Source organism: Lytechinus variegatus, chromosome 2 (genome assembly GCF_018143015.1).
Source record: "Lytechinus variegatus isolate NC3 chromosome 2, Lvar_3.0, whole genome shotgun sequence".
NCBI classification, from domain to species: Eukaryota; Metazoa; Echinodermata; class Echinoidea; order Temnopleuroida; family Toxopneustidae; genus Lytechinus; species Lytechinus variegatus.
Genome location: NC_054741.1, coordinates 66,251,893 through 66,264,587, shown reverse-complemented (window position 1 = coordinate 66,264,587; position 12,695 = coordinate 66,251,893). Strand labels below are relative to the sequence as shown.

At 32.4% G+C, this 12,695-nt stretch overlaps 1 protein-coding gene across 1 annotated transcript in view; it reads left to right on the top strand.

Annotated features, from left to right (window-relative positions):
• The window catches only part of LOC121408704 (snake venom 5'-nucleotidase-like), a 54,568-nt gene that overhangs the window by 17,255 nt on the left and 24,618 nt on the right, over nt 1–12,695 (top strand). The window contains exons 4-5 of the mRNA XM_041600306.1: nt 3,650–3,736; nt 3,980–4,119. Of these exons, the coding sequence (XP_041456240.1) occupies nt 3,650–3,736; nt 3,980–4,119 (227 nt within the window). The remainder of the gene's footprint in view (nt 1–3,649; nt 3,737–3,979; nt 4,120–12,695) is intronic.

Below are 12,695 nucleotides of genomic sequence, written 5' to 3'. Positions count from 1 at the left end.
ACAATTACCCAGAGTATATTACAATAATTGAAGTAGGGCAAGACGATTGATAGATCATTAGAATTTTTTAATCTGTTTATTGCACCAATGGAATTAGATACTTTACAAGATAAATAATTTATGTGATCTATCAAAGTCAGTTTGTTGTCTATGACTACACCCAATAATCTTGTAGAATCAACCACAGGAATTTTGATATTTTGAATAAAAATGTCAGTTATCAGATGAAATGTTCTTATTTTTAGGTTGAAATATCATACAACATATCTTGTCAATATTCAATTTTAATTTATTGGCAAGAAACCACTCATTTATTTTTTCAGTTCTTAATTAATTGTTGAAGTTAAATCATCTATATCATCCCCAGACAAAAACAAGTTTGTATCATCTCCAAAAAATATAGAGTGTAAGATTTTACTAGCATGCTGTAAATCATTAAAATTTCAAAAAAGTAACGGGCCGAACACAGAACCTTGGGGCACTCCGATGTTGACATGTTTCATCTCAGAAGAGACATTGTTATAAAGAAACATTGTTTTCTGTCCTGAAGGTAACTCTTAAACCAGTCAAGGGCTACTCCTCTTACACCATAATGTTGTAATTTGTTTAATATGATTGAATGACTAATATAATCAAAGGCCTTTGAAATCTAGAAATATACCAACTGTGAATTGTTTGTTTTCAAAGGCCTTTGCAAATGTGGAAGTGAATTCAAGTAATGCCATGTAAGAGGAGTAGCCCTGTCTAAAACCAAACTGTTTTGAATACAGAATGTTATTTTTACATGAAAAGAGCATGAAGCGATTGTATATCAAACGTTCAAATATCTTTGAGAATGTTAATAAAATAGATATTGGTCTATAGTTAGAAAGCAACTGTTCACTACCTTTTTGTAAATAGGAAGAATTTTTGCTATCTTAAGACTACTAGGAAAACAACCAGTGTTCAATGAAAGGTTAAAAATAAAACACAGTGGTAAACTATAAAGCATATAATTTTTCAGGACCTTCGTACATTGTACAATTTTCTTAATTCATTATCAAACCATGGTTTATCATTCTTTTTACATTTGACCTGATTTTCCATGTAAGGAAAAGATTCATTGTAGGTATCAGTAAACAATTTCATAAATATATCGAAGCAAACAGTTACATTATCATCAACTAGGTTTCTCTCCCAGTCAATTTCTCCCAGCTTATTACAAAATGTAGGAAGATTCACATCATTTATTTGTCTTTTCTTGTTTGAAGTATTGTCACTGATAAACAAAATTTCAAAATTAAAATATTCATATAGTGTCAAATGATCACTTACATCTGTAACAATTATTCCACAGCTCAAAATATTTTCAGGTCTATTTGTAATGTAGCTGAGAAACTGGTTATTCTTGTTGGTTTAAGTATCAGATGTACAAAAGAGAAGGATGCCAATATATCTGTAAATTATGTTGACATCAGGAGAAATAGAGCAGTTGATCAAGCCAATATTGAAATCCCCAGTAACTATACATGTACATTGTTTTTGTTCATTTATTCTAGAACAGAGATGATTCAAAGTAATTAAGAAATTCCAGAGTAGACTGACCTGGCAGTCTATATACAATGGCAAGAAATATGGTTCTATGTTTACAATATATTACAATAAATAAAATTTCTATATATTCTGTAATTGTTCAAGTTATCTACATGTAGTTCCATTTGTCGTCTGAATTTAATACCATCCTTAATCAAGAATGCAACTCATCCACCACGTTATCAGTCCTACTGTTTCCAACAATAGCATATCCATCTAAATTAAATGATTCTGTACAACCCAACCAAGTCTCAGAAAGAGCAATAATAGATGAAGGATAGCTAAAAGAAGAAAGTACAGTTTCAATGTTACCAATATTTTCCTTAGACTCCTGCAATTAAAATGAATTAAAGACAGATTTTGTTCTGTACCCTTAAACATCCTACAGATTTTCTCATTATAGTCATCAGGTAAGTAATAATGTGTATCAACTAGTATCATCAATGAAATTATCTTGCAATTCTCTCACTAAATCGAGTCTCGGATTCTATTCATCAAGACATTGGTGATCTATAGTATTAAAAATATGCCGTTTACACAAAATACAAGTATCATTAGACATTACATACAATGTAAACAAGATAGAAATAAATACAAACAAAAAATAAAGATATGTAAATACAGAGAATGAACGCACAATTAAGAAAAGAATATAAAAAAGTCTGTACAATCGTAGAACTGTGGTAGTCAAACCACACTACATAATCAACCTGCTATCATTACATTGTGCATACATGTACTAACTTGCGTAAACACAGCCTCAATGTCCGTCACCCTCCACGACTCACGACTCTCATCTTCCATTTACCCTGCCACTTAACACTCAATCAAAACAATTTACTTTGTAATTAGGTATCAATACAGTCACTATAGTAATCTTAATGAAACTTTAATTATTGAATGAAGTGCTGATCTCCTGGTAAATGAAATTTGCATATTAGAATTAAATGCATTGACCCAATAGAGTACATTCTGATTTGTCTGATTAATCTAATTACTGGCTACATGTAGTGTTGGTATACATTGTAAGTGTGCACTATTTTTTTCTAAATTTTGTTGTTTGAGTTTTAAGGCAATTAGAGCCAATCAATCAAAAGGCTTTGAATGTCAGTATAATAGCAATTTTAAAAAAATGGCATGTTTGGCAGGAAACATCAATTTGAGAAAATTGAAAGGAAATTTTCATGTTGTTTCTTCTCTTTTGCATGACGAATTTTCAATATTAACTTTATGAAAAAAACTTGAAGTGAATATGTAGGCATTCTTCAAAGTATCAGAGTTGATATGAAATTGCCAAGTAAAAAGGGTAGAGGTGATGATGGCTACGCAAACATGGAATTTTTTACCCAGGCTGCCATTTTTACCCCTGCCATTGCATGTACTTCTGCCATTTTTACCCTGCCCTTTTTACCTCTGCCAGTTTTACCCCTGCCATATTACTTCTGCCATTTTTACCTCTGGCACTATTACTTCTGCCATTTTTACCTTTCTAATTTTTACACCGAACTGATATGAATCAATTACAGTTTTTCAGATTTGATAAGAATTTAATTAAAGTTTTTATAAAATTAGTGAACTCTTGACATGACTGTACTCATATATGGGGATATCACATGTTCTTGTGCCAAATTTTCATGTTTTCAAGAGAATGGGACTATTTAAAAAATCCTGGTTTAAAAATGTTTAACAACAAGAAATTCAGTCTTCAAAGATTATATTTAAGTTCAAGTAATTGAAATATCTTCCAGTTCAAAAGTGACAAAGCTTATGATTCACTGCCCACCATTTTGCTAGAAATTAGATCGTTTATGAAAGGAACTATTCAGAAAGAAATGTAGAAGATGAAATTTTCTCCTGCATGGCTAGAGCAGTTTAATAGTTTGTTCAATATCTGGAAACAAATGTATTTTTGATTGCTACATGTAAATGTAAAATATTTGAAATTATTAAGCCATGAAATAAAATGAATTTATTAAATTGCTAGAATATCTTGAATATCCTGATTGTAAAATGAAAGTATTCTTTTGATGATTTTGTACATTTTTCTTTTACATTGTACATTTTTTTTATTTCATAGTGAGTACTTTTACCAAAGGAGAGCACATGGTACCAATACTCAATGCCTTGAGAGTTAATACAGCTGTCTACGGCAATCATGATTTTGGTGAGTTGATGTAAAATACCATCAAGAAGATTCTGTTTCAAAACTTTTAATCATCAAATAGTGAGAAATCACAATATATGTTTCATAATATTTAATATGGTTCTTAATTGTTTTGCTATCAAGCCGTGATCTAGTCTCCTAAATTCTTGAGGGGAATATCATGCCTCTCCTGCTTATTTAACTCTTAATTTATAGGTACAACTCACTTTTCGTCTATAATTGGTCATTTTTGTTTATTTTCAGACTTTGGTGTTGATGATCTAGAGGACATTGTCAAAGAAACTCAGTTTCCATGGTTACTGAGCAATGTCATTGATGATTTAACTGGTCAGATGCTGGCTGATGGGATAGTGACCAGACTCCTTTCTTGGCAAAATAAAAAGGTTAGTTAGCCTCTCTTATATTGTGATTGTTAAAAAAATGTTTAAAAGTGTGAGTGTTGAGGGGCACATCCATGATTTTTCAATTGACTGGGTGGTATCGTCATTAATCATCCAAATCATGCTGCAAATTGACCTACATGTAGCTGTAACCTGGGGAGCATCTCATGAAAGGACTTGTTCGGTGTTTTATCAGACATATTTTGTTTTATTTAACAGTAACCAAAGTGTAACAGTGCTTTTCAGCCAATCAAAATCAAGGAAGGTTATTAGATAGGCTTAAATAGTCTGAAATAGACTGAAAAGCCTTTAAGCATAAATAAAATGAAAAAAGATCTGACAACTTGGAGAGCATTTCATGAAAGCATTTGACAGCAGTTTTATCTGACAGCTAGTTCGAGAAAAGTGATGATATGTATGGATGGAGTAAAAGAAATATTAGGATCATTTCTATTTGAATACTCAATTGAATATTTAAATATAAAGGATCCTAATTTTTTTCTTAAACTCTGACCCTTTTAACCCTAGGTTCTATGTTAAAAGGGTCAGAGTTAAAGAAAAGCCATCTAATTTTGAAAAAAAGTCCAATTAACGATTCTTCTGTGTTCAAGGGGCTGAGAAGGGTCTCTTATAATTGCATTTCTCACTTTTCCATAACATCTATAAAGCATTTTAGTGACATATTGACATCCAAAGTGACATCCAAAAATCATTTATTGTGAATTTACTTCGGATGGCTACTATAATGAAGTATTTGTGCTAATTCATGTGTGAAATGGTAATGCCCAGAACTTGCTATTAAAGTTTTCGTCTCGCCTGCATAGCAAAGCAAGACTATAGGCGATGCTTTTCCAACGGCGGCGTTGTCAACATTGAAATTTTAAATAAGGTTAAGTTTTTGAAATGTCATCATAATTTAAAAATTATATGGACCTAGTTCATGAAACTTTAAGGGTAATGGAGTATCACTGAAGATCCTGCCTGAGTTTTCGGTCACAACATGAAACAAATTTATTTCATTCAGTAAAAGTAAATAATACGTCTATGTATTTTGGCCCGAAACAGTAATCTGCATCGGATTTGGACATGGACATGGAATCATGTTTTTTTAGAAATTTTGGGTCTGACATGAACTTACAAAATGTTTCATAAGTTTGGAAACAGGAATAAATGGGCATTACAAATTTGGCCTCAAATGTTGCACAAGTCTTAAAGAATTAAGTCAGGAAATTTTACAACTTTAGCTTTTCATGTTACCAATTTGTTGTGCAAAATGTTGAGAAGGGGCAATAATCCCCCCCCCCCCTGTTACACCCACAAATGTAATAATCGCCCACAAATGTAATAACGCCCACAAATGTAATAACACTTTACCCACAAATGTAATAACGCCCACAAATGTAATAACACTTTACCCACAAATGTAATAATTTCACCCACAAATGTAATAATGCACTTTACCCACAAATGTAATAATTTTTGATCGCCCACAAATGTAATAATGACTTTACCCACAAATGTAATAAATTTGAAGGGATTTTTTTGGCAAATCCGTTCTAAGCTTAAATTGTATAGTAATGCGTTCATTAAGCACAAAAGTGCAAAGTCTCATTTCCTGACCCGGTTAATTAACAAATTATAATATAAATCCAAAGTCTTTATTCCAGACCCGGTTGTTTCAAAAATAATAATATGAGCCCAAAGTCTTTATTCCAGACCCGGTTTTTTCAAAAATTATAATATAAATCCAAAGTCTTTATTCCAGACCCGGTTGTTTCAAAAATAATAATATGAGCCCAAAGTCTTTATTCCAGACCCGGTTGTTTCAAAAATAATAATATGAGCCCAAAGTCTTTATTCCAGACCCTGTTGTTTCAAAAATTATAATATAAATCCAAAGTCTTTATTCCAGACCCGGTTGTTTCGAAAATAATAATATGAGCCCAAAGTCTTTATTCCAGACCCGGTTGTTTCAAAAATAATAATATGAGCCCAAAGTCTTTATTCCAGACCCGGTTGTTTCAAAAATTATAATATAAATCCAAAGTCTTTTTCCAGACCCTGTTGTTTCAAAAATTATAATATAAATCAAAAGTCTTTATTCCAGACCCGGTTGTTTAAAAAATAATAATATAAGTCCAAAGTCTTTATTCCAGACCCGGTTGTTTAAAAAATAATCATATGATCCAAAAGTCTTTATTCCAGACCCGATTGTTTCAAAAATGATAATATAAGTGCAAAGTCTTTTCTCCCGACCCGGTTGTTTCAAAAATTATAATATAAATCCAAAGTCTTTTTCCAGACCCTGTTGTTTCAAAAATTATAATATAAATCAAAAGTCTTTATTCCAGACCCGGTTGTTTAAAAAATAATAATATAAGTCCAAAGTCTTTATTCCAGACCCGGTTGTTTAAAAAATAATCATATGAGCCAAAAGTCTTTATTCCAGACCCAATTGTTTCAAAAAATGATAATATAAGTCCAAAGTCTTTATTCCAGACCCGGTTGTTTAAACAGTAATAATGCAAGTCCAAAGTCTTTTCCCAGACCCTGGTGTTTCAAAAATCATGATATGAATCCAAAATCTTTTTTTCCAGACCCGGGTGTTTAAAAAAATCATGATATAAATCCAAAGTCTTTTTTCCAGACCCGGTTATTTCAAAAATTATAATTTTAGTCCCAAATGAGATACATTAATGACATTCCAGTGCTAATGGTAAATTGAAAATCAAGCATAGTCTTTGCTCCAGACCCGTTAACTAAAAGCTGAAACTTTATAGTAATGTGTTTATATAGCACAAAAATGCGAAATCTTTTTTTCCAGACCCGGTTAATTGAAAAATTATAGTATAAGTCCAGTCTTTTTTCCAGACCCATTTATTTCAAAAATTGTAATAATTAGAAAAAAACAAAGACCCACGATCCTATCTATGTTGAATAACATGGAAATGTAGCGTAGTCTTTCTGTCAGACCCAGTTATAAAAGTCATTAAAAACACAACAACAACAACAAAACAAAGACCCTGCAACCATTAAAGGTCAAGTCCTTTTCAGAAAAATGTTGATTTGAATCAATAGAGAAAAATCAGAAAAGCACAATGCTGAAAATTTCATCAAAATCGGATGTAAAATAAGAAAGTTATGACATTTCAAAGTTTTGTTATTTTTAACAAAATAGTTATATGAACGAGCCAGCTACATCCAAATGAGAGAGTCGATGATGTCACTCACTCACTATTTCTTTTGGTTTTCATTGTTTGAATTATACATTATTTCAATTTTTACGAATTTGACGATTAGGACCTCCTTGCCTAAAGCACAAAATGTTAAAATAATGAATTTCCACGTGTTGCAGGGAGGAATGAAACTTCATTTCACATGACAATGACGAGAAAATAAAAATATTTCATATTTCATTTAAGAAAATACAAAAGAAATAGTGAGTGAGTGATGCCATCAGTTCCTCATTTGCATACCGACCGGGATGTGCATATAACTGTTTTGTGAAATGAAGCGAAACATTAAAATGCCATAACTTTCTTATTTTACATCCGATTTTGATGAAATTTTCAGTGTTATGCTTGTTGAATTTTTCTCTTTTTATTCATATCAAGTTTTTGTTGGGGTGGACTTGTCCTTAAAAAAAAATAATTTCTTGTATATTCCTTCCTTTTTTTCTATGAAAAAACCTAAATAACAAAAACATTAAAATGCATATGAAAAAAAAAAACTGAGAAATAAGATATCAGTAAACAATAGGGGGATTACTTCCCGAAAACGATAAAGTTGTTGATTGACGATCTATGATATATTACATAAAAGAAAAACATTCTAACAAGAGGGGATAACCATTCCATTCCATGTTTTTATTTGGCAATAAGTCATGATTGACTATTTTTGCCACCCACTGTATGAGAAGTAGGGTAACAATTTTATTTAGTATTATTTTTATTACTTCTTTTTGTCTCACCTGCATAGCAGAGTGAGACTATAGGCGCTGCTTTTCCGACGGCGGCGTCAACATCAAATCTTAACCTAAGGTTAAGTTTTTGAAATGACATCATAACTTAGAAAGTATAAGAACCTAGTTCATGAAACTTGGCCATAAGGTTAATCAAGTATTACTTAACATCCTATTAGAGTTTCATGTCACATGACCAAGGTCAAAGGTCATTTAGGGTCAATGAACTTAGACCATGTTGGGGAATCAACATCAAAATCTTAACCTGAGGTTAAGATTTTGAAATATCATAACTTAGAAAATATATAGACCTAGTTCATTAAACTTAGACATAAGGTTAATCAAGTATCACCAAACATCCTGCATGAGTTTTACGTCACATGACCAAGGTCAAAGGTCATTTAGGGTCAATGAACTTTGGCCGATTTGGGGGTATCTGATGAATTACAATCAAAACTTAAAAAGGTTTTGGATCTGATTCATGAAACTTGGACATAATAGTAATTACGTATCACTGAACATCCTGGGCAAGTTTCAGGTCACATGGTCAAGGTCAAAGGTCATTTAGGATCAATGAACTTTGGCCGAATTTTTTTTTTGTTGAATTACCATCAAAACTTTGAAAGAATGTTGGTCTAGTTCATAAAACTTAGACATAAGAGTAATCAAGTGTCACTGAACATCCTGTGTGCATTTTAGGTCACATGACCAAGGTCAAAGGTCAATGAACTTTGGCCATAATGGGGGTATCTGTTGAATTACCATCATAACTTTGCAAGTTTATTGATCTGACTTTTGAAACTTGGACATAAGAATAATAAAGTATCACTGAATATCCTGTGCAAGTTTCAGGTCACATGATCAAGGTCAAAGGTCATGTGAGATCAATGAATTTTGGCCACATTGGAGGTATTTGTTGAATTACCATCCTATCTCTGTAAGTGTATTGGTCTAGTTAAAAAAAACGTGGAAATAAGAGTAACCAAGTATCACTTAACATCTTGTGCGAGTTATAGTAGTTTTCAAAGTCAGCACTGCTGCTATTTTGAATCGCGTGATGCAGGTGAGACGGTCAGAGGCATTCCACTTGTTTATTATTATTATTTCTTGTACATTCATTCCTTTTTTATAAAAAAAAAACAAAACCTTTAAATACATATAAAACAAAAAACTGAGGAATAAGACATCAGCACACAACATGGGGATTACTTCCCGTAAACGATAAAGTTGTTGATCGACGATCTATGAGATATTATATAAAAGAAAATCATTCTAGCATGAGGGGATAAAGTTGTAACAAATTCTTCGGTATTTTAAATTTTCAGTGTACCAAACACCATTTGTAATATATTCAGCATTTCTTTTTATTAGTTACAATTCCAATAATCTCAGTGGCCTAAGATATATTTTCTTGGGTTATATTGACCCGTTAAGTAAAGAGAGAGAGAGAGAGGATTTATGTGATCAAGAAGTGATAAGATATGAAAAAAAATGATTTGAAATGACTGAAAGAGAGACAGGCAAAGAAAGAAGAGGCCCCTCCCACACCCGTACCAGAGTTACGGAGTTAGGCTGTCCCGTCGGTGGATTCAGATCCATCAACATCTTGAGGTTTAATCTTTCCAGGGGGCAAACGTGTGTGGGTGTGTGTTTGAGTTTTGTCAGACGTGTCTAAATCAGATATGATTATTTACGTCTGGGACCGACCTTTAACGTCACCATCCGAAAGACGTGACCAGGGCTCGAACCTCGAACCTCTGCATCAATTTGTAACTTCCCCACATACCTTGGATTACAGGCGCACGCCACAACGCCCAGTGTTGTGTGTGTGTGTATTTGAGTTTTGTCAGACGTGTATCAATCAGATATGATTATTTACGTCTGGGACCGACCTTTAACGTCACCATCCGAAAGACGTGACCAGGGCTCGAACCTCGACCCTCTGCATCAATTTGTAACTTCCCCACAGCTTGGATTACAGGCGCACGCCACAACGCCCAGTCTTTAAATATGGTGTAGTCTTTGCTCTAGACCCATGCAGTTATTTCAAAATAGGAAATTATTAGAAACGATAAAAACAGACAAACAATATTAACCAAGACGCCACAATATCATTGATGTAGAATAACGTTGTTGTTGTTGTTATTTTGGGTTTTTAAGGCACGTACCATTCAGATCTTAATATTTACGCCTTTTATTAATTTGACGTTTTTGTGGTATTCAATTCAATTCAATTGTATTTATTTCACTTCCATCAAACAAAAACAAGTTGTATACCAACTTACGGTATGCCTTATCACAGGGTTTTATAGTTTGGGAGATGCTAGTGTCTAAGTTTTTAGATTAATCTTTTGCTTAATTTGTATTTTAAGAGAACTGGATGTGGGGTAAAGACAACTCTCTAAACCCAAGCATTTTAACTGGGTTTAATTTTAAAGATTGGTCTTAGCTTTGATTTTTTTAAATACTTGTGTTATCTTATAAATAGCTGGGTCTAGACGAAGGTCTAAGCATAATAATAATGTTATTCAACAGGAATAAGAATATAACAAAGTCTTATGTTTTTAATATTGTTTGAATTAATTTCTAAATGACTGGGTCTGGAATAGAGACAACGCTCTAAACAACTGGGCGTTGTGGCGTGCGCCTGTAATCCAAGCTGTGGGGAAGTTACAAATTGATGCAGAGGTTCGAGGTTCGAGCCCTGGTCACGTCTTTCGGATGGTGACGTTAAAGGTCAGTCCCAGACGTAAATAATCATATCTGATTGATACACGTCTGACAAAACTCAAATACACACACACACACACGCTTTTGTACTTGGTCTTAATTTGGAGGATTGTTGGTTCTTAGATTCGTTGTTGGGGGTTGGGTTTTATTGTTTTTTTATTCTTAATATAATTGTGTCTGGAGGAAAGTCTACAATCGATCTCCATGTTATTCCACAGTAGTTAGATTATTGGGTATTTGTTTTAGACAATTTTATTTTTAAATAATAACCAAGTCTGGAAAATGGACGTTTTCTTTGCAAATGCATAATTACAATGTTTTGTAGGGGTCTTAGTATTATTATACAAAAGAATCTGGATTTGGGGTACAGACATATTTTTTACTGGATGTAACTTTTGAAAACTGGTTTTAGATTTGATTTTCTTTTTTAATTCATTCCTTAGATAACCTGGTCTGGAGGAAAGAGTACGTTTTACAACTCATGTTATTCCAAGAGAATATGATATCGTCTTATGTTAGATTTTTTTCTCGTAATTTTTGTAATAATTAGGTCTGGAATAAAGACAACATTCTAAACCTCTTTTTAAAAACATGTTCTTAGGTTCAAGAATTGCTTGGTATTAGATTAGGATTTATTTATATTTTTACTCTTAGCCTTATTTTGAAAAACAAATGACTGGGTCTGGCTGAAAGACTACGCTATATGTCCACACACACACACACACACACACGTTATCCAGCATTAATAAGATTATGGGGTCTTATACGGTTTTTGTTGTTGTATTGTTATTTACAATTTTTGAATAACAGGGTTTGGAGCAAAGGCTAAGCTCGATTTTTTTTTCCACTGGAATATCATTATGGTATCTTAGTTTGGACTTATATTATAATTTTTGAAATAACTGGGTCTGGAGAGAAGACTAGGCTCGATTCTCATTTTTATTCCACCGAAACATCATTATCGTATCTTAGTTTGGACTTATATCATAATATTTGAAAAAATCGGGTCTGGAATAAAGACTTTGGTCTTATATTATTATCTTTTGAACAACCGGGTCTGGAATAAAGACTTTGGATTTATATTATAATTTTTGAAACAACCAGGTCTGGTGAAAAGACTTTGGACTTATATTATCATTTTTGAAACAATCGGGTCTAGAATAAAGACTTTAAGCTCATATGATTATTTTTTAAACAACCGGGTCTGGAATAAAGACTTTGTACTTATATTATGATTTTTTAAACAACCGGGTCTGGAAAAAGACTTTGGATTTATATTATAATTTTTGAAACAACCGGGTCTGGAGAAAAGACCTTGGGCTCATATTATTATTTTTGAAACAACCGGGTCTGGAATAAAGACTTTGTACTTATATTATTATTTTTGAAACAATCGGGTCTGGAATAAAGACTTTGTACTTATATTATTATTTTTTAAACAATCGGGTCTGGAATAAAGACTTTAGGCTCATATGATTATTTTTTAAACAACCGGGTCTGGAATAAAAACTTTGTACTTATATTATAATATTGTAAACAACCGGGTCTGGAATAAAGACCTTGGGCTCATATTATTATTTTTGAAACAACCGGGTCTGGAGTAAAGACTTTGGATTTATATTATAATTTTTGAAACAACCGGGTCTGGAAAAAGACTTTGGATTTATATTATAATTTTTGAAACAACCGGGTCTGGAGAAAAGACTTTGGACTTATATTATTATCTTTTAAACAATCGATCTGGAATAAAGACTTTGGACTTATATTATTATTTTTGAAACAACCGGGTCTGGAATAAAGACTTTGGATTTATATTATAATTTTTGAAACAACAGGGTCTGGAAAAAGACTTTGGATTTATATTATAATTTTTGAAACAACCGGGTCT